General features: G+C 46.1%; 8 protein-coding genes and 1 non-coding gene across 9 annotated transcripts; 4 read left to right on the forward strand and 5 right to left on the reverse strand.

Annotated features, from left to right (window-relative positions):
- Positions 1-357: 357 nt before the first annotated feature.
- Positions 358-2,177, reverse strand: F4812DRAFT_446025 (Redoxin). The gene is made up of 3 exons (XM_047935606.1): positions 1,416-2,177; positions 1,106-1,305; positions 358-865 (listed from the first exon to the last, which is right to left on the reverse strand). The coding sequence occupies exons 1-3, from the start codon at positions 1,537-1,539 to the stop codon at positions 692-694; spliced, it is 498 nt and encodes a 165-aa protein (XP_047786008.1). The 5' UTR covers positions 1,540-2,177; the 3' UTR covers positions 358-691.
- A 1,216-nt stretch (positions 2,178-3,393) lies between these two features.
- On the forward strand, positions 3,394-4,726 carry F4812DRAFT_446027 (DUF1348-domain-containing protein). The gene is made up of 4 exons (XM_047935607.1): positions 3,394-3,698; positions 3,765-3,976; positions 4,088-4,365; positions 4,476-4,726. Exons 2-4 carry the CDS (start codon positions 3,879-3,881, stop codon positions 4,568-4,570), a joined length of 471 nt encoding a protein of 156 aa, XP_047786009.1. The 5' UTR covers positions 3,394-3,698; positions 3,765-3,878; the 3' UTR covers positions 4,571-4,726.
- An 867-nt stretch (positions 4,727-5,593) lies between these two features.
- Positions 5,594-7,746, forward strand: F4812DRAFT_238296 (uncharacterized protein). Its single transcript, XM_047930604.1, has 3 exons — positions 5,594-6,199; positions 6,262-6,676; positions 6,748-7,746. Exons 1-3 carry the CDS (start codon positions 6,020-6,022, stop codon positions 7,548-7,550), a joined length of 1,398 nt encoding a protein of 465 aa, XP_047786010.1. The 5' UTR covers positions 5,594-6,019; the 3' UTR covers positions 7,551-7,746.
- A 1,006-nt stretch (positions 7,747-8,752) lies between these two features.
- Positions 8,753-10,427, forward strand: F4812DRAFT_463524 (fumble-domain-containing protein; the record flags this gene model as incomplete). The annotated part of the gene is made up of 3 exons (XM_047938220.1): positions 8,753-9,070; positions 9,154-9,436; positions 9,517-10,427. The coding sequence occupies 3 exons, from the start codon at positions 8,753-8,755 to the stop codon at positions 10,425-10,427; spliced, it is 1,512 nt and encodes a 503-aa protein (XP_047786011.1).
- A 668-nt stretch (positions 10,428-11,095) lies between these two features.
- On the reverse strand, positions 11,096-11,169 carry F4812DRAFT_t148. Its single transcript has one exon. It is a non-coding gene; the product is annotated as a tRNA-Val (tRNA).
- Positions 11,170-12,111: 942 nt separating this feature from the next.
- F4812DRAFT_463525 (uncharacterized protein) lies at positions 12,112-13,366 on the reverse strand (the record flags this gene model as incomplete). Its single annotated transcript, XM_047938221.1, has 2 exons — positions 12,112-12,480; positions 12,560-13,366. The coding sequence occupies 2 exons, from the start codon at positions 13,364-13,366 to the stop codon at positions 12,112-12,114; spliced, it is 1,176 nt and encodes a 391-aa protein (XP_047786012.1).
- Positions 13,367-13,957: 591 nt separating this feature from the next.
- Positions 13,958-14,983, reverse strand: F4812DRAFT_238303 (uncharacterized protein). The gene has a single exon (XM_047930605.1). It carries the CDS (start codon positions 14,769-14,771, stop codon positions 14,154-14,156), a length of 618 nt encoding a protein of 205 aa, XP_047786013.1. The 5' UTR covers positions 14,772-14,983; the 3' UTR covers positions 13,958-14,153.
- On the reverse strand, positions 14,979-16,380 carry F4812DRAFT_446034 (uncharacterized protein). The gene is made up of 2 exons (XM_047935608.1): positions 16,199-16,380; positions 14,979-16,137 (listed from the first exon to the last, which is right to left on the reverse strand). The coding sequence occupies exons 1-2, from the start codon at positions 16,214-16,216 to the stop codon at positions 15,496-15,498; spliced, it is 660 nt and encodes a 219-aa protein (XP_047786014.1). The 5' UTR covers positions 16,217-16,380; the 3' UTR covers positions 14,979-15,495.
- Positions 16,381-17,298: 918 nt separating this feature from the next.
- On the forward strand, positions 17,299-18,464 carry F4812DRAFT_463528 (uncharacterized protein; the record flags this gene model as incomplete). The annotated part of the gene is made up of 3 exons (XM_047938222.1): positions 17,299-17,669; positions 17,771-17,847; positions 18,163-18,464. The coding sequence occupies 3 exons, from the start codon at positions 17,299-17,301 to the stop codon at positions 18,462-18,464; spliced, it is 750 nt and encodes a 249-aa protein (XP_047786015.1).
- Positions 18,465-19,835: the final 1,371 nt, after the last annotated feature.

A 19,835-nucleotide genomic window follows, 5' to 3' on the forward strand; every position in this document is an offset into this window, starting at 1 on the left:
TTAAAGGGAGGGAAACGACATGAAATGCATTGGAATCTCTCTCATGGTTAACCTTCCTAATATATGGTCATGGGAATTCTTAAAACAAAAAAAAACAACAACCTGGTAGCTTCAAACTTAATGCCAGCTCGTTCTACGGTCTGAATTCGTACATACCTACCTAGGCACCTAACCTTAGATACTCCATACGGCTCGTGCTTTCTCCCATATCGTGCAAGTGAAATTGTTGGGTCCTTGGATTTCCTTACTTCGTTCCACCTAATAGCTACCACGAGCTTGGTTCCCATGGTCAATTACTACCTACCTGATGTATGACTACATAGTAACACACTGAGATATCGCACACGCAGAGGGAGGCTTTATTCTCACATGTCGAATTAGCTTTGCGATTGTTTATGAGGTAGGTGCTTTATCTATTTACTTATAAAACCCCTAGTTAAGTTTGCTTTACAAAGTGCAACGTCTATATATAAGAAAGCCATCAAAACTGCAACCGCCCAGTGGATTCGTTTATTTATTTCGAAAGAAAGAAAAACTCGACCTTTCGTCTTCTTTTCTATATAATTCCATCCATATCCTCCTACTCTTCTATTCATGGTTCGAAATCCGATTTCGACGTTAGTTGGTATCATGGGGGTTTGTTTGTTTATAGAGGAAGTAAATTCAGTGAGGTAGGTAGGTTTATTTTTATTTACAGCTTGGCGAGGACAGCGTCGACGCCCGAGACGGTGACGCCCTTTTCGGGCTCCTTGTCGGCGTAGATGACCTTGCCGTGGTCGACTACGACGGCGTAGCGGGCGGTGCGGGCACCGAGGGTCCAGCCGATGCTGCGGCTGAAGGCAGCTTCGTCGTCGGAAGCGAAGATCTGTTGTTTCATCCTTATATTAGTTGTGTTTCCAATTTACTTAATTAAATTCGGAAGAATGCAGGTTGTAGCAGAGGATGTCGTGACATGTTAGGCATGTGGCGTCCAATTAATTTGTCGCTTTTCCAGGGTATATTCCTGTTTTGGAAAAAGACGCAACGCACGGCGAATTGGGGGAAGAGAAAGAGACGGGCTGAACCAATGACTAAATAAATAAAAAATAAAAAATAAGGAACTTACAATCTCATCCTTGATACCGTTGGCCTTAGCCCAGGCAGCCTGGACCCAAGCGTCGTTGTAGGCGATGACAATGACCTGGTCGACACCGGCGGCCTTGAGCTGAGGTAGCTTCTCGATGTAACCTTGGATGTGGGTGTTTTGGCAGGTGGGCGTGAAGGCGCCGGGGACGGAGACGATAACGACCTTCTTGTCTTTGACTTCTGCGAGAGGGGGTGAGTTTTAAGGTTAGATTATGCGAGTTGACAATTACAGAGGGAAAGGTCGGTAATGTTATACAGAGAAGAAAAGATAGGAAAAGAGATGACGGTACCTTTGCTGGCGTCGTACTTGACGGGAACACCGCAGGCAGTTACACCGGCGAGCTCGGGAGTATAAGGGACGTAGGTGAAAGATACACCTTCGGGGAAGCTGTCACCGACGTTGAGGGCAGACATGGTTGCGGATGGAGGGTTGGTGTTTAGTATTGGGTCTGGTATAAGATGGGGTAGGAGTTGTTCGTGGGATGTTAAATAGTTGTTGCAGATGTAGATGAAGAATAAAGAACAAGGAATGGACAAAAGACTCGAAAAAAGTATGTAGGGAAGTTGTGAGCTATATAGCTCTAATTAGCTCTTTAATAGCTTTAAGGTAGGTTAGGTACTAGTTGTGGAGGTAAGGATTGGGACAAGACGATTTATCGTTACAGTAAGATGGATAAGAAGATGGGTAAGATCAGGTGGTCGTCCCGAATCTACAGGTACGATACTTGGCGTTGCGAATTCGGATAGTTAGCAACCTTCGAACCTGCAGTTTTACTACTCCGTGACTACCTCAGGTACCTTTTGTCCAAAGTCTACATTACCTATATGCACTAGTATATTGTACCTTCCTACCTGACCTAGATGTACGGTACATTATGTTCCATGCAGGCTGCATAAAATATGTACATGTGAGTAAGAGAGTACTCGAGCACTCGCACTGCAGTTACCGCGCGGTCACAACATAACATTGCAGGCGCATTAATATAATAAGCGCGCTGGCATCATCCCGTTGCCGCCATTGCCAATACGATTGATGGTGGGGTCAAAATACCTACGCGGTGGGGTCAAAGGGAACCTTGACGGTTAGAGGGGTTACCTAGTCCTTGCATATATCTACATAGTAAAGCCTGTGTGACTTGCTATTGTTTGTTGCCTTAACGCAGGTGCGGACGTGCGGCCGCACCGATTGTGAAGCTGTGGTGGGCACGAATATTTCGTCATGTTCCATACAGGGCCATTTATTTCTATCTTAGGTACTGGATTAGCTACTAGCTGAAGTACCAGGTAGGTAACTACGCCCTTTTCTCGTTACGCCTTAGTAATTCCCTATCTTCTTCAGTAAGTCATCTTCGGCACAAAATTAACAACCTACAGGATGACTTGCCTACGTACCTCCTACATAGTAAATACTTACGTGCGAGGCTCTAGTCTTTATTCAACATTTGGGAAAAAAGGGCCGTTCGAAAAACCACGGATTTCGGAATCTCAGGATAGATATGCCAACAGCCCACCGAAGCGTTATTAAACCGAGTGGGGGATAATTAGCAAACGGGTTTACATTGCGTAGTCCTGTTGATTGCTAAGCTTAAAACAGGGCATGTGCAAGAAGAAGAATTTGGTAGTTACCTAGATTTGGAATTTGTTACGTACGTATAAATTAGTGTTCGAGAAAAGAGAGGTAACGTTAGCTAACACAGTAACAGTATTTCAAATAACCTATGTCAGTCGCCAGCAATGTGACCAGTAGGTATACACTACCCCTGAATTCCAAATTATGGCCAACACCTACCTAGGTACCTACATGTAATGCCTACACGCACATCTCAAACGGCCCGAGATTTTGTGAGTCAAGGTGTCAATATTTGAGTTGTTGGTGACCTGTTGAATTCTGCAGATGGCGTATGAACGAGAACAACTCCTATCGGGGTTAAACCCTGTGTAAAGTAAAACATGTACGGATATAAACAGCAACTACGAAGGTCCGGGCCAAAAGTCTAAGCTTAGGTAAGCTATGTGTCAATAAAAAAAGCTATACGGTGTCAGATCTACCAATAGCAACTAACGCCCTTGTAAGTATAGTGGTAAACCACCTAGAATTTAGTGTAAAGACCACTATCCGCCCCTAAAATTAGTATTAAACAAATACAGTGTTATTACAGTTGCGCACGTTGAGTACCTGGGCTAAAAGCTTGGCATGTGCAAGACTTTTGGCCCGGGCCTTCGTACATACAGAGTAGAATGTATGGTTTAACACCGACTCGGGAATTGAAAAGTAATAATAAGTCAATTTGACCGGTCGTTTCCTCGATTAATCACTGCAACATACTGCAATACTCTCTCTACCTTTGAAGCCCGAGGAGAAATAAAACGCTATGATTCTTAAATTATCTAACTGCGCACCTTTTCATGCCGGACTTTCTCTACCAAGAGTGAAATAAACTCCGGAAATAAGTCACCTAGGTTAGATGTGGCGAGACATCATACATAATCTTGACGTTCTCGAATCCCGAGAGCGGCCGAGCGGGGTCCGGCGTCCTAGCCACCGGCACATGGTCATTCCCGGTGTTGAAATTGTAACTCTTCGCTTCATTTCACGGAGCTTAATTTTGTGGCGCTTACTCATAGCCCAGTGTCTACAGATATAAAGTGATAGAATTGAAAATTAAAAGAAGTTGTAGTTGTAGTACATTCGTGGATTAATTCTACGTGAAACAGTACCACTCAGGAGAGATTCTAAATTGAATCTTGACGCTATGGCGACCGACAACAAAGGGAAGCCTCCGTATCCTCCGTTCACGGCGGAGACCGCTCACATCAAAGTGAAGGCGGCTCAAGATGCTTGGAATACTAAGTGCGCATTACCCCCTCCCCCCTTTTTTTTCGTACTTCATCAGCTCTAGATTAGAATCTAAATAGATGTGGCAAAAGGAGTATCGTAAAACTAACCGTACAACGTCAAAAGGGATCCATCGAAGGTGAAGTTGGCATATACGCCAGACTCGATCTGGCGAAACCGGGACACCTTCCTCCAGGGCCGAGACGAGATCGAGGCCTTCCTAACCAAGAAATGGGAGCGCGAGCAGGGATACCGACTACGCAAGGAGCTCTTCGCTTTCACGGATAACAAGATCGCCGTCCAGTTTTGGTACGAGTGGTACGATGCCGAGGGCCAGTGGTGGCGGACGTACGGGCTCGAAGACTGGACTTTCGCGGATGACGGGTTGATGAGGAAGCGCCAGAGTAAGTTGCTTCTATTACTTATTTTCTAACTTGTTCCCCCTGACGAACTTAAGAGCATTCACCCTTATATGCTTTTAAATGTAGACGTTTATTAACTAACTACTTGCCAGTGAGTGGAAATGATGTGAAGATCACCCACGAGGAGAGATGGTATAAGGATGGCGTAGATATCAACACGGTTTCTATCTCCGAGAGGGATTGGTAACGAAGGATTACCTCTTGTCCGCGCGCAAATGGATCAGAAAAGCTAATTTGATAAATTCATTTTTTCATTTTGGTCGATGAATAGCCTAGGGATTTCAGTATAGGAAATTTATTACCTAGGTATAAGAACCTAATCATAGCCGATATGTCTACTCAAGCATGAATTATTGGAGACACTAATAAGGAAGGTAGGTGATCATCTAAGTTTAAGCCACCCAAATTAAGGGGTAGAAATATGGCCTAAGACGTTTTGTTAGACTTCAAGACCAGGTCAACATCGCAAGCGCAAGCGACCTAGCCGCCCCAACTACATGGCTTCAAACGTTGGCGAAGCTCTAAATCAGCCTCTGCGAATCATGATTGATCCAGGAACGATATGCATGTCTCATACACAATAGTTCTCAGGGCTGAGTGGCGTATGCACTCATCGTACGACGAAAAACGGAACAAGGCACATATTTGCTTCTCTAATTGCTCTGTTCCCTCGTACCTAGTAGACTTGGGCCGCCACAGTCAAAGTCTTATGCGCCCTAGTTTTGATCTTCCTTACCCGCTTCCAGCCCTTCGCCTACTCCGCCAACGTGGGAAGCCGTTGTGAGGGCTGTTTGTCTCGCAGGGGCCTCTTGAGAGATAGTTTCTCATCCTGCAACTGATGGGCTGGCTGGGCTAGTTAACCAAATTCCGCCTTGCTTCTTAACAGACACTAGCCTCGGAGGCCTGAAGCTAACCTGAGTCATTGCCAGTACCAATTGTCCAATCAATGGGCGAGCCGTTGATATTCACCTTCAGCCTACCAAAGCCTAAATATCTAGCCGCACCTGAGGAGTTATGACTAGTCCGTCTCCGAAGGCTCTTCAGCCGTATAGTAAACAGGAACTGTTGTCTTATGAAAGCTAACCTCCATACTGGGGCCTAGCTTGCGAATTTTTATAGGGAAAGTAGACATCTACCTTTAGACTTTACTACCTACAATATGTAAATATTCTACATGATACACAGTAGGCTGACTTGAAGCTCTATATTTAAGTATAATTCTAGGTTGGTGACAGGAGTCCTACTAGTGGATTCTCACGCTTAAGGGGAATATGGGCAATGGCTTGGGATTAGCCATGACCCGGAGAATATGTATCAAGGTACTCTGGCTAAGCTTCTCCAACCTAAGCTAGAGGCTATCGTATGGCTTCGGCCAAGCAGCTCTGAATGTAAGACAGTTCCTGGCTTCCAAGCTAACCTAGTCTTTTCCATCTAACGTCCGGGTAGGAAATAAGCCCCCGGATTTAACTGTTCAAAGCCTTCCGTTCCTGAAAGCTTTTGGTACTTAAACTCTCGTAGATCTGGCTTGTCTTGGGTAGCTGTTGATCGTGTCTGGAGATTTCTCTTGATAGACATCTGTTTCTTACCTGTTAAAGAGAATCAAGCTTTATAGCTGTTGTCGATCACTTGTTTTATCATGGGTCTTCTCTCACTCAAGTATCGACGGCCAGGGCATGTAGATAAGGGGAAATTCTTATCAAGCAGGAGAGGAGACGCGAGCAGTGATGTTTCGCTGGAATCAGGTCAAACAGGCTCTTCATCTGGGATACCTGACGTCCTCGCTTTTGACAAAATCATGGACGGAGGAACTTGTCCCGTGAGTACCTCCAACTTGAAGCTTTCCGATTCCGTGTGTTAACACAAAGTTGCATCTTACAGCCGTGCACCATACGTGATTTTATAAACTACCTCATGTATATCGAGCACTCTGCAGAGAACTTGCAGTTCTTCCTCTGGTATCGCGACTACGTGAAGCGGTTCAACGAAGCCAGTACTTCAGACACGAATCTCTCCCCGGAGTGGACGCAAGCAATGGAGGATGAAACGGCTGCAAAGATCCAAAAGGATGCCGTTGAAAGGATAAGAAAAGAACCGGAAGCCGTTGCTATCTTCAGAGGTACCGATTTTGAGAAAGGAGAAGCAGACATCGTTCTAGAAAGCAGAGACCCCTTTTCGACGCCTCCTTCGACGCCTAGCGTTAAAGATACCCCGTCTCTTTGGTCGAGGTCCCGAGCTACAAGCTATCGCTCGCAGTGTCAAGACGCTTTTAGAGCCGCCGGTGCTTCACAGCCATGTATGTTATATCTAGAATATCCGGTCTTAACAAACGTGTCACTACTAACACCTACCTACCTACCTGTCTAGTTACCATCCAGCCCTTCAGAGCTGAGGTCAACCGCGTAATTGCGACATATATCACAGACGACGCTCCACGACAACTCAACCTTTCAAGCAAGGAGCAGAAGTGCGTAGTACAAGCACTGGCATACACGACACACCCATCAGCGTTCCGGACCATCATGGGAAGCGTAGAGGACACGCTCCGGAGACAAGCGCACCCAAACTTCATCCGCTGGACCATCTGCAACGGCAACCCAGCACGCGTGACCTTCGCCCGAAGCCTAGGCGCCGGCACGATCCTCTGCGCCACGATAGGCGCGATACTCCTGACGCTGAGCTCCGCGGGCCGGGGCTGGCGCGCGCTGCTTGCGATCCCGTGGACGCTCGGCATCGCGACGCTGGTTTCGGCGTACAAGGGGATGTGCGTGGTGCTGCACGGGCTGCACCACCGACACGTGCGGCCGTGGGAGCTATTCGATTATTCCGCGGAGGAGGGGGTGGTATCCCCTTCTTCCTCCTCCTCCTCCGGATCGGAACTGGAAGAAAGAGGCAACCATCAAAGAGGTAGGGGATCTAAGGAGGGTAACAACAATAGCTTCGAATCGTTCGGGTCGAGTAATAATAGCTACGAGGACGAGCCGTGGGTGGTGAAGTACGAACGCCGCGGGCTGGTGCGCAAGGTGTTTGACCGGGAGGTCTGGATCCAAGAGCCGGCGCTCAGGCAGATACAAGATGTCATTTTTGTGCAGTCGGTGCTGGCTGGGCTGTTGGGTGGTGGCGTGTTGACGGCTGTTTTTGTAGCGGTACCTGTTGGAGGATTCTTCTAAGAGCCGGGTGATAATAAAATGGATTGTACTTCTTTGGCAGGACGTATGATTCTACAGGTTATGTAAGTGTCTTGCTAAGGGTGTGATCATTCTGCGTGCTATGGTTTCAGGTGCCTGTAGCTAAGCGAGCAAGTCAACTTTGTTGTACCTCGGGTAGACGCAGGCCGAGCAGGGCTGGCAGGTTAGCGTACCTAGGTACATAATACATGTAGCTTTTGGAGGGGCTTGTTGGGGGAGGGGCTGGGGCCGGGAGGGTCCATAAGCATTATCGATAAGAAATAACAAGAAATAACAATGACATAGTGCGTACTATGGTGTTATGGGTAAGTAAAACCCCTGTCAAAGGTAACACGCTATAATGTGGCCTATGCGATAGTTTTAAACATATCACTATTAATATATAAGATATTTTAATATCTAAGTACATTACAAAGAATCTGATTAAACCATTAGATTCCTGCTTATTTAAGGATCATTTTGATATATATTTTATTTATGATAGGTATGTAAAAAGTGCAGGTAAGAATTTTCATTCTTTTTAAAGTGTTAAATGTATCTTTTTAAGACCCTGGTTATACTAGTCCTAATCCAGTATGGTAGCTATTCGGCCTTCTTGCAGGATACCTGACAGGGTAGTTTTATTTAAGCCTGATACCATAGTATGTACTGTGATAATGTGGGGTAATAAATGGTCAAACTGGTCAATCATATTTGTTGAACATAGTCTCCTCTTAAAAAGTTAACACTAGTCTTTTCCCCTTTCTGTTTGACCCATGGCGCATCCATCAGCAGGTACCTTAATCCATGCGAATTCTGTCCCACCAAAAATCCAATTCGCGCTTTTTCTTTGAGGCTTTGCCTTGGCTCTGACTCCTTTCTCCGTTCCGCGGTAAACCGTACCTCATTCTAAATAATCCTACCCGTTGAGCGCAAATCCGAACACCAAATGCTGTTGTCGCATTCGCATACCTTGCATAGGTACCTTTATCAACATCTCACCGAAACCATCTCCCAAGTTTATTTCTGAATTCCTTCCTAAATTCATGCCTCCTTGATCTGCTGCTACACATAGGCTTCTGAGCCACCAGAAGCTTTGATCACCTTCTTTTATCTCAGCTCTTTTATTGCCCCTCCCCCGCCTCACCGCACCGACCTAGCTCCACCACCAGCCCCCCCGATACATGCGATACATGCGAGATACGATGTCCGGAGATACCTACCAAGCCGATGCCGCTATTATAGATGGCGACGGCAACGGCAACGGCAACGGAAAGGCCGATGCGGCGCAGCAGTCGCCCGGAAGACCGCGCACTATGACGAGCACGGCCGAGATCGATAGTACCATTATACATCCCGGCTCTGTCCGCATCAACGTGAAGGGCGCATTCATTGTTGATACGACCGAACAACAACCCGGTACTCCCGCGAATGTGTCTGCATCCGGCGGGAATAGTTACCACGAAACAAAAGACATTCGTCTTCCTAATCATACGGCTGTTGTCAGCCATATCGCTGTTGATGTAGGCAATCTCCAATGTTCCAATGCGACGTAAGATTCGCGACTGTGTTCTCGGAGCTAAATTGCGCAATTCCTATATTCTAGATCGGTGGCTCGCTAGCTAAGCTGGTCTATTTCTCCCGCGAGGCGCATTCAACTGATCCCGGCGGTCGACTTAATTTCCAATCCTTCGAAACCGATCGTATAGACGATTGTATCGAGCTTATGCGACATCTGCGAGACAAGCAGCTCGCTCTCAATGGCTCCGAACCTAGCGAACTATGCGTAATGGCGACAGGAGGCGGTGCTTACAAGTACTACGACAGAATCCGACAACGACTCGGGGTAGACGTTCTACGAGAAGACGAAATGGAATGTTTAATTATTGGTTAGTCCTGAATGCGCCGATATTCCCCAATATTACAAGTGACGGAGACTGATGATAGGTATGCGCATTGTCTGCGACAGGTCTCGATTTCTTTATTACCGAAATACCCCGCGAGGTCTTCACATATTCCGAGACAGATCCCATGCACTTCGCGACGCCTAGCGCTAATATTTACCCGTATATGCTCGTAAATATAGGATCCGGTGTCAGTATACTTAAGGTATCCGGCCCCCGGACCTTCGAGAGAGTAGGTGGTACATCTCTCGGTGGAGGTACCCTTTGGGGTATTCTATCTCTACTTACGCCCGCCGAAACTTTTGATGAGATGCTAGATATGGCCGCGCACGGAGACAACGCCAAAGTAGATATGCTGGTTGGTGATATCTACGGTACCGATTACGGGAAAATTGGGTTGAAGAGCACCACGATTGCTAGTTCGTTTGGTAAAGTTTTCCGTATGAAGCAGGAAGCAGAACATGAGGCTGAGGATATGGGCGGACTTGCAAACGGCGATGACCAAAACCAGCAACAGCAGCAGAAGAAGAATTCGCAACAGAAGTCTTCGACGACGAGCGGACCCCAAGCACAACAACCACAACCACAACACCGTCCCACATCCTCGAGAGCAAGCGAATTAGCGACGTCACGATTTTCCAGCGCTGATATTTCACGTTCCTTATTATACGCTATCAGTAATAACATCGGCCAGATCGCATACCTGCAGTCGCAAGTACACGGCCTGTCGCGCATCTACTTTGGCGGATCTTTCATCCGCGGCCATCCCCAAACTATGAACACGCTGAGCTACGCTATCAAGTTCTGGAGTAAAGGCCAAAAGCAAGCTTATTTCCTACGACACGAGGGGTATTTAGGTGCTGTAGGCGCATTTCTTAAACACCAACCCCGAAACTGGGGCCGAAGAGGAAGCTTCGAGAAAGGTGAAGGATTAGAAGCACGTATAAGCGGACATGCGGAAGAGAATGCCATATAACGGAACACTGCACGTTTGTATGGATTGCTCGCGATGATAATTTTAATCATAGACAGTGATAGGGCAGAGCAGAGCAGGAGTCGAGCGAACTGGGGAGACACTCGAATTGGGGCATAAGCGACACCGAGAGGACGATATTGGCCTCGCCGCGAGTTATCAACCCATCATATTAGGTACACTTTGTATTCTTTAGCCATGTTGGGGCAACATGTTATAGTTATAAAATGGGGGCATACTTTTATATTTTATATTCTAGTCATGTAACAACTTGCTACCTGGGATTAACTTAGGGCATACTGCAGATATAAAAACCGACGATGTTGAAATCAATTAGACTACTGAATAATCCTTCCTTGCCTTAGGTAGAGAGAACCAGCCTAGCCGCATTATTGTTATATCAGTAGATTGGTTTTGGACAGCCCTACCCAAATAGATAGCCGGCCTTGTAAGTCAAAACTCTTTAGTACACAGTTGAAACTTGATACTCAGCAAACCATATAAGACTTTCGGCATGACATCGGCTATTGTACAGTTTTCCAAAATAGGCGAAGCATTCCATGTGGAAACTCGTACCTATCCGATGACGGAGTAATGGAGGAGACGAATAAAAATGAGAGGGGAAATAAGAAAAAAAAAATTTACTCAAACTGAGAAATGGGCAAAAGAAATGATCGAACCCAGGCTCGAACTGGGGACCTTCAGTGTGTTAGACTGACGTGATAACCAACTACACCATCCGACCGTGATGAATGTGAAGAGGAAACGGATGTTGCCTTTCACTTGATGGAGATTCTGCTGTGAAAATTTTGCATATATTGTCGGGTTTCGGGTTTTTGCTACCTGGTGTGGTGGGGATGGACGAAGAGAAGAGGAGGCTAGGTAGTCTAAGGTATAGGTAGTCTACAAACCGGGGCCGGGCTAAGGTTAGGGCATGCTAAGTGGAGATGGATGAGAAAGATGGTGGTGGTAGGCTTTTCATGCAGGGTAACGTTAAGTTGATAAACCGAACCGAGAAACTAGGCGGAATAGTAGGTAGAGGTTGGTTGTCAAGCTACGACTATATACTATATATGTAACATCCCCCTTTCTGGAATATTTTTTTCTGAAACGGCTTGAAAAGCTAAGATTAGGCGCTGTGTATGATGCGCCATGTAAAACTACAGTTATTGTTAGGTACCTCCCAGGGGCATAGAGAGAAAAATCCCTCAGAGGAGGTACATATATATATACCGATTGTCACTACTCTGCAGGTGTAAGTGACAGAAAGCATAACATCACCAAGTGTGACCGTGTACCTTAGGTACCTAGGTTAGGTAGGCTTTCAAAATAGAGAATCCACGGTTTAGCTAACGCTAACTATCTTACATTCATGCTGCAATGCGGGTATCTTGGTTGCTTATGCGGTGGTTCAATAGAGAAGAACAGTGCTAACCTCCTCGTAGATGGATATCAGGGTATAATGACTTCGCCACCTATGTATTTATTTAATTGCATGTCGTCTGTAGTATCTGTGGGGATACATGAACGTAAAATGCTAGTAAAGGACCGTGCCCAGCAACTCTTAATGGTCTTCGGCCGTCTCTCTTGTGATGCTTCAGTCCGCCGCTTGGTCCCATTCGTAGCGCTCAGATTATGGTGGCAGGTGAATGCAAATCTTACATCAAAGTACAACTGGAAGTAAAACTTAAACCTGAGCATCCACGAAAGAAACGTCGGCGATCGTTGGTTCGAATTCCATAGGACTCAAGGCATCATTTGTGGCCACGTCTGGCTCTCTAAACACGACGTCATCTTCGAGACAGGTAGATTCTCCGCAAGACACATCGAATTGAGACTGCAATTTCTGCCACAAGGGGATGGGGATGCAATGTCTGTGCTGCTCCTTCGAACTGGAAACGAGGCACTGGGTTGGCGCGTGGTCCGCATATATGCAGTGCTTTATATGGCTTGAGCCTAGACAACACTCATTGTCCGTAACATGTCGGTGGCTTGGGCGTGGGTTGAAACACGTAGGACGAAGAGCAGCATATCTGCAATCGCATTTATACGGGCGCTGCCGATTCTGTCAACACTTCGGTACATGCTTGCGCTGTGAGACGATAGCTGGTAGCTAAGGCGGGGGGGTTACCTACACTCCGAGCGTCTACTATTGAGGCATAAGCAGGTCTTGTATAGATAAAATCATCATCGTCCGAGCTATCAGAAAGAGTTTGAGAACTGCTGTCGGAGCCATACGATCGTGGAGACCCGTGATCCCTTTCGATGATGTCCCGCAAGGTGAGTCGGCCATGATCAAGTCTATAAGGCGAAGAAAATACGCGAAAGGCGTTTAGCAAGAGCGGCGAAGGCCTACGATTCCTTCGCATCGCCGTACGTTGCACCTCGAATAGATTCCTCTTTCGATCATCCCCGATCTGCTTGTAGCTATCAAGTTCGACTGGGTCGCGAAGAGCCAACCTGGACTCCTTTGGAAATCCTAAGGGCTGGATAATGGTCGGAACCCGTGTGGTTCCGAACGTCTGCCGTGGGGCACCGATGATTGTATACAGGTTACCATCTGGTGCTTCTAGGCAGGGAACCCAGCAAATATGCGCTATAGGAATGCTAGAGGCCTTGAATGCTGTTAAGTTTGCCACGTAAATCTCGTCCTTCCCGCATTCGTGACCGTGGACGGTTGCCCAAACAGGATAGTGATCAATATTCTCCGGATCTGTTGAGATGAATGCACCGTGTGCCTCGGCCTGATATTCGCCTTCAAATATGTCATCGTTCAAGGCAGAAACGCTGCTTATTATCCGAGGTTCATTCCGATTAACACCTTCTAGAGGTCGAACAATTAAGTCTTCTACAGGCGAGTCGAGATTAGGAACAGGGCACTGAACAACAGTGTTTTGATGGGCCCAGTGATAGTTTCGAACTGTTATATGATAGATGGACATAGTTGTTAAGGTGGTGCTTGTTAAGATATTTTTAACACGAACGATGTGCTTAGCCGCCTAATATAGGATACTTGGAACGTAGAGCGTATTTAGAACGTAGTCGGTGCCATAATTCGAGTAGGCCGAGCACCTGGTCTATCCTTCGTACTTGTTACTTCTTTATCACCTCCTCAGACGAGACATAGCGGCACGAGTAGTAAGACATAAGAAGCAAATATTCAAAATGGGTGGCATTCAGACGTGCGACGAATACTTTTACGTTCCTCATGACTTCAAAGGTGGACAAACTTGTGCTGTACAGTCTAAACCAAGGCGTAATAATCGTTCCACAAAACAGGTAGCCCAGGAAGAAACGGTGAGCGGAAACTACCTAAACCTGAAATTGATTGCTTAATGGAAATTGTGCTTAAGCCGAAGGTAGGGCAATATAAGTCAAGAAAATCTTAGTGCAAGGTCGCGCAGGACGTTGCCAGATACAATAGGACATGATCGGAAGCCAATTATCGGAAAGAACAGATTCATCGATCGATGTTTTCGCCTGGAGATCGCACATAGCACTAGGCTCATCAGCGCCACCTATAGCTGAAGAAACATCCGACTCTAGGCACAGTGCGCTCCGCTGAGCGCAGTTGTTGGTATCGCGGATACGGATAAGCTAGTATATGTGGCGTGCCCGAATTAAGATCTCGGTCGGCACGTAACTCTTTGATGTATAGGATGTATAGCACCGAGTACGGGTTAAGTGCCAGGTCCTTCCTCTGCAAGTCTTGAATTACTTAGCAGGGATTTAGTCGGCCTTCTCGGGTGGCGATTTGTTATCTTTTCCTTTTGATTCTTTCCACCCTAATACCTTTGCTGCCCACTCTTCAATTTCCCGTTCAGCCTCCTCGTCTGTTTGACCACCCGAGGGACCAAGATGCGCCCTTGACTTCGCCCTCAAATCATCGACGCTCGAGATGTCAAAAGCCCACGATAGACCACCTGTCATCATAATACCGAACCCCATGACATTGAGCGTCGCAAGATTCAGAGCCTCCAGGGCGATCAACGAGCTATCGGAATCCATCTTATTAACTTGTTGGTTGCTTGGATAATAAAATTTAGGGATAGTCGCCAAGCGCTTTCTTACGACCGCTCGTCGCGTAATTGCAGTGGAGAGAGCGAGAAAGCCAGCGCCGGCGAAGAATAGACCTAATTGCTTCAAAGAGCGTTGTGATAGTATTGGCGGTCGAGGTCGGGGTGAGGCTGTCGTTGACTGGAGAGCTTCGGGAAGTTGTGGTGAAGTCTGAGGAGGCTGAGGGAGCTGAGATTGTTGAGACTGTTGAGACTGTTGAGCTTTGCTGGTAGAGGCTAGCGAAGGATCGTTGTCTTTGGCCATTGTCATCGTAGTTCCGAAGGACCACATTGGCGTTGATGTTCTTTTATCTTATATCGAGTTGTACGTATACACCTATGCGGTAGAAAGAATGAATGCTCGAACTAGACGCAAGAGAAAGATGCAAAATCAAATCAACAACCCAACTACGTTAAAGAATGGCAGTTCGACTCTTCACCGAAGATCTAAATAGGCCTTGTAAAACGAACTTGTAAAAAGAAGGAGGGATTTTTGATGTCGCGTGAATTCAGAAGTTGAATTCTCCCAGTAGAATCTGGGGTAAGTGGAGACTATACGCGATAAAAGAATAACCTTATTAGTAAAATACTAGGTAGGTAAGGTCAGGTAGGTAAGTATTGTACCTAACACTACCTACCTAACCTAGACATACCCTAGGAGGTACATAGAGGCATGTAGCTAGGAGATAATCCTTGTGATTTATAAACTTCATAAACTTCAAGGTTGCTGGTTCGTTTTTAAATCCAGTAACAGCCCAATGAATGAATACCCCCACATAAATCAATGTGTATTCACCTTTTCAACCGTAACTTGCAATCAGACCTCCTATCTTCCTTTTTACAACGCTTATTAGTACCAACCTCCGTCTAGGTTATATGAGGTATGCAGAGAACTAACCGTATTTAACTTAGGTAGCCACATAGGATTCTTGATCTCTTCACCAAAGCCACCAGAGCCGAGCCCCATGATTGTTTTTATTACTGTGGAAGCTGGTAGGTACTAGCCAGCTACCCTGCTAAGGTGACAGGGCAATTCCTGGGGAACGCGCCGGTGATGTCGATGTGGATTTGCTCGGAAGCCTCGGTGAATCCAGAATAAACTGAACTATCCAGTGTTTGTTTGTTAGGCTTTCTTCGCATTCACGCCACGTATCCGCATGTTTTGGAAGTATTCGCCATAAGAGCCGCACTAGGAAAACAAGACATGGCCTAATACTTTCCAGCTTGAAATGAAGCCAGAGCTCACTTGACGATAATTGGCTTTGGGTATCCTCCGCCGGGAATACCTCTGACCAATGGATTGGATGCTCCATGTCGTACTCTATCAAATCCGTCATGCAGCCCAGCGCTACATCCAAGTGAGCCAAGCTTGTTTTAAGTGTCGAAACCGTCCCAGCCGGTACTCCTACATTCTCCACAGCAACATGAGCAGCAACGACTCTAGCTCTGAATCTTCTGTAGAGCTCCTTTCGTTTCTCTCTCAGCCTAGATCTCTTGACCTCGGCGAGTTGTTCTCCATAGAATTCAGCGACACGGCTGGAAGGCTCTATTCCGGCAAGGGGGAATTTAATAGTTTCTTCTTGAACATAGAATGTTGCTATGTGGCTTGGGGGTGGCTCGCCCTCCAAACATTTCCGAGCGGTAGCTATCCAGTCACAGTATACTGCGAATCTACTCATCGTTTAGCCTGAGTAGGTAACTAATGATATATTTATAAAGTCTGAAAGCGATTCGCATATAAGACGGCCGCTTCCCAGGAACAACACATCTTGCTGTAGTAGAGGATTTATGATGTTCTTAAGCGCAATGTCATAACAGCAGCAAGGTGGATTCTGTTGGTGTGGAGACATTACCGGTTGGTTGGCAAACCGAAAAATCGTCAGTGGGCGGCTGCATAGGAGGTAGGTAGTCAGTCTATTTACCATGCTAGGTGTTTGCCATGATGGCCTGACTTTCAGCTCGTGGGGAAAAGAAAGCAAAATGCAAGACAGCTAACGCAACAATCAGATGAAAATAACATTGTGGCGTATCGATTAACCCTCAAATGCTAGGTGAATGCTAGGGTTGCTAAGGTTAGCATCTGTAGGCCTCGTGTAAGCAAGCCTCCGGATTGATATTATCGTCACTAGTTTTCTGCAGCTAGACAGATTTGTCTTTTGACTACCTGGGCCTCCGGAAGAGAACGACAAGCAGCGAAGCGGTGAGACAGTATGGTATACCTGACTATTGGACGATGCCTTTCTGGCAACAAATTAGGAAAGTTATAATATAAATCTTATGTATGTCTAATAGTTATCTAAGGTAGATAAAGTGTCCGACGGGAGGATCGGGTACCCGTCCAGCCCGCATGAAGTTGAAAGCATGTGAGCTCCCGTCGTACATGTACCTCCGACAGCTACCTACCTCTTACCTAGGTAGAGGTATTACCTAGTACCTAAGTTATGGATGTATTTATAAAGTGGATCTGTCTTGGCTTTTTCGATGAGATCTATTAGATTAACTGTAGATTAGGTACTCTTGATCTAGTTGAGACACGGGAGCAGGGGGAGGGATGTGTTTTTAGTTGCGACATATATGCAATTAATGGGATTAATGGACCTTAGGTCCCAGCTTGTTGGATTTCAATTGACCTCCACTTCCAACCTTATTTCATATCCGTCTGGTACAAACATTTAGGTATCTTTTTCACCTTTCTCACTGCCATCATCTTTTATCAGTCTACCTTTTTACTAAACGCCAATATCGAGATAACCCCGCTACGATTTAATCCTCGTGGCATTCTACTAACTACTAAGCCGTACGAGCCCAAAAATATTGCTATGGGCAAGGATAAGACGTCCAAGAAGAATCAATCTTCAAATCCTCCCGTGCCAGCTGCGGGCCGATCACCGAGTTGGCCACCGTTTAAGCCTCCTCTACCTATTGTGCAACTCAACCCAGAAGCTCCTGTTCCCGGATTGGGGGATAAAATAATCTTACTACGAAATTTCTGGCCGAAAACCCTCTGCCGTGACTACGTCAACTTCCTCAAAACATTGCCCTTAGCAACTACACCTGGTCGTCCAAAGCGTGGCGAAGCGCTAAGGGTTAACGATAGGTTCCAAATAGATGACGCCCGCTTCGCAGAGAAACTATGGCTTGAAACAGGGCTCAAAGATGCTCTGCTAGATGAATCCTCCAGACATCTATGGTCAGTAATGTTTTGTAACCTTGTGTCGTGGCTGCTACGATAGCCCCAAAAGCCCTCGTCAACTCCCCGGCGAGGGAAGAAAACTAATGACGAATTCACAGGGGTGGTGACGCGGTAGGCTTGAATCCTAACATCCGAGTCTATCGTTATTCCAGAGGTCAATACTTTGATTGCCACTGTAAGTATTCTATTATTCTGTCTCAGACTTTGGCTACATAGCCATCTGCAAGCGACAACAGATTATGAGTAGAACCATATGATACGAAGGGTAGCGTTCTTTCTATAACAATTCTCCGCATTTCCTTCTCCAGAGTTGCCTGGATGAAATATTAAACACCTTGTCAGCCTCATTCTCGCTGTTCGGATGCGTCCCTCTAGGTTCTGTAATAGGAACCAGTAATAGCATCAGGACCCTAGCCGAAAAGAACCCCCTTACATCATCTTCAAGAGAAGTTTTACGTCGAGAGACTTGTTCACTAATCTACAGCTTCAGATGACGACTCAAATCTAGTAACCCTACAGAGTCGTAATGAACCATCCGGTACCATCAATACCAAAACAACTTGGACGCTATTGCTATATCTAACTTCGGCGGCCGAAGGATGTGTTGGCGGAGAAACTGTTTTCTACCCTCTAGATCGCAAATCGCCAAAGGAAGAAATCGCCATTGCCCCCGAAACAGGGCTACTACTACTTCATAAGCATGGGGAAGATTGTTTGCTAGCACGTCAACCAGTGATTTTTCTTTTATCTAATAATACTAACTGTGTTCTCAGCACGAAGGCCGACAGGTAACAGCTGGAGAAAAGTGGATAATACGCACAGATCTCTGCATAAGAAAGTGATAAGTCGGAGAGCTTGCAGTCTTTAGCTAAAAATGACCCGAGAAAAGATCCATCACTTTGTCGTTGCCTTTTTACCCCAGTAGCGAACGTGATAACCGGCCCGTATCTTGTCCCGCTCTCGACCAATACGATGAGACGCTAGATACGCCGTGAAAGGTTCTACAATACCGATCTCGTGTCTTCGTGGCTTGGGGAGTCGTCTAATCAGATTTTACTAAATATCAGATGATGCAGATCTTATAGTTGGCAGTTATACAGTAACCATGCATTCGTATACTCTTCTAGATTAATCCTTGATGGGGCTTATACATCTGCGTCTACATCGTCCCAGAGCCCCATTTTACTGGCCGAAGCTTGCCTATATCTACGCAGTAGCCAAGTCCCTCAAGCAAACATTCACTTCTTCAGATCTTCTAGCCTTTACTTAGGCAGCCAGATCGGCTTTCGAAGAATGACCAGTCACGATAGGTGTATATCTAGTAAATTTCTAGCTTGTCCCGCAGGTAGCATTAGAGGAGTTTGGATATGGAAATGCAAATAGAAAAATTTATGTTGAAAATATGGTTTGGATCTTCAGTCGAATAACACACCTTAAATTAAAAAGAAGAGTTAGGTACCTCTCGTATCTTAGAGTTTTCTATGTCAGGAGAACAATAGAGAACTTCAGTCATAACGAGATGGGCATTTAAGCTACGGATGGATTATAGGTAGAGGCCAAAAGATTATCAACACATCTCGAATTCCCTGCTGAATACCTATTTCACCTTTAAACGACGAGGAAGGATAGATCATCAAAACGAAAAGCGGCATGACTCGTGTAGATAGTTCCATCCTGTCGTGGAACGCTCAATATGCTTGCAATACCAACTCCATAGCCATAGCCATCATGAACGCCCACCACAAGGCCAAAATCCACTTGCCGTAGAAGAAGCCTCGAGCAAGAAGCCCGAATTACCCGCCCGCGCTTACTCGCCACTTTGACATACGGATATATGTTAGGTAGCTAGCTATAGCCAATGAGTCCAACATACCTACCTACCTACCTAGCATAGCCTACCCGGTCTGCCGTGGCTTATGGCAGACAGCCCTTGCCTCTTGAAACAGGGAAGATGAATGAAAAGAATCGGATGTGAAATACAGTAAAGCATAGGTTAGGTAGGTAATGTAGTATACCTTAGGTAGACTTACCAAAACTACCTAACCTAACATAGGGGGAGAACCCCTTTAGTCGGCCCTAGCATTTCATCATTGCGGCTCTAGCTTTCGGGCTTTCTTCAGGGCCCCAGACAGCACTTCCTCCTACTTCTTCAAGTTTAGGATC

This window comes from Daldinia caldariorum (assembly GCF_022478825.1).
Source record: "Daldinia caldariorum strain CBS 122874 unplaced genomic scaffold F4812scaffold_25, whole genome shotgun sequence".
Taxonomy (NCBI): Eukaryota; Fungi; Ascomycota; class Sordariomycetes; order Xylariales; family Hypoxylaceae; genus Daldinia; species Daldinia caldariorum.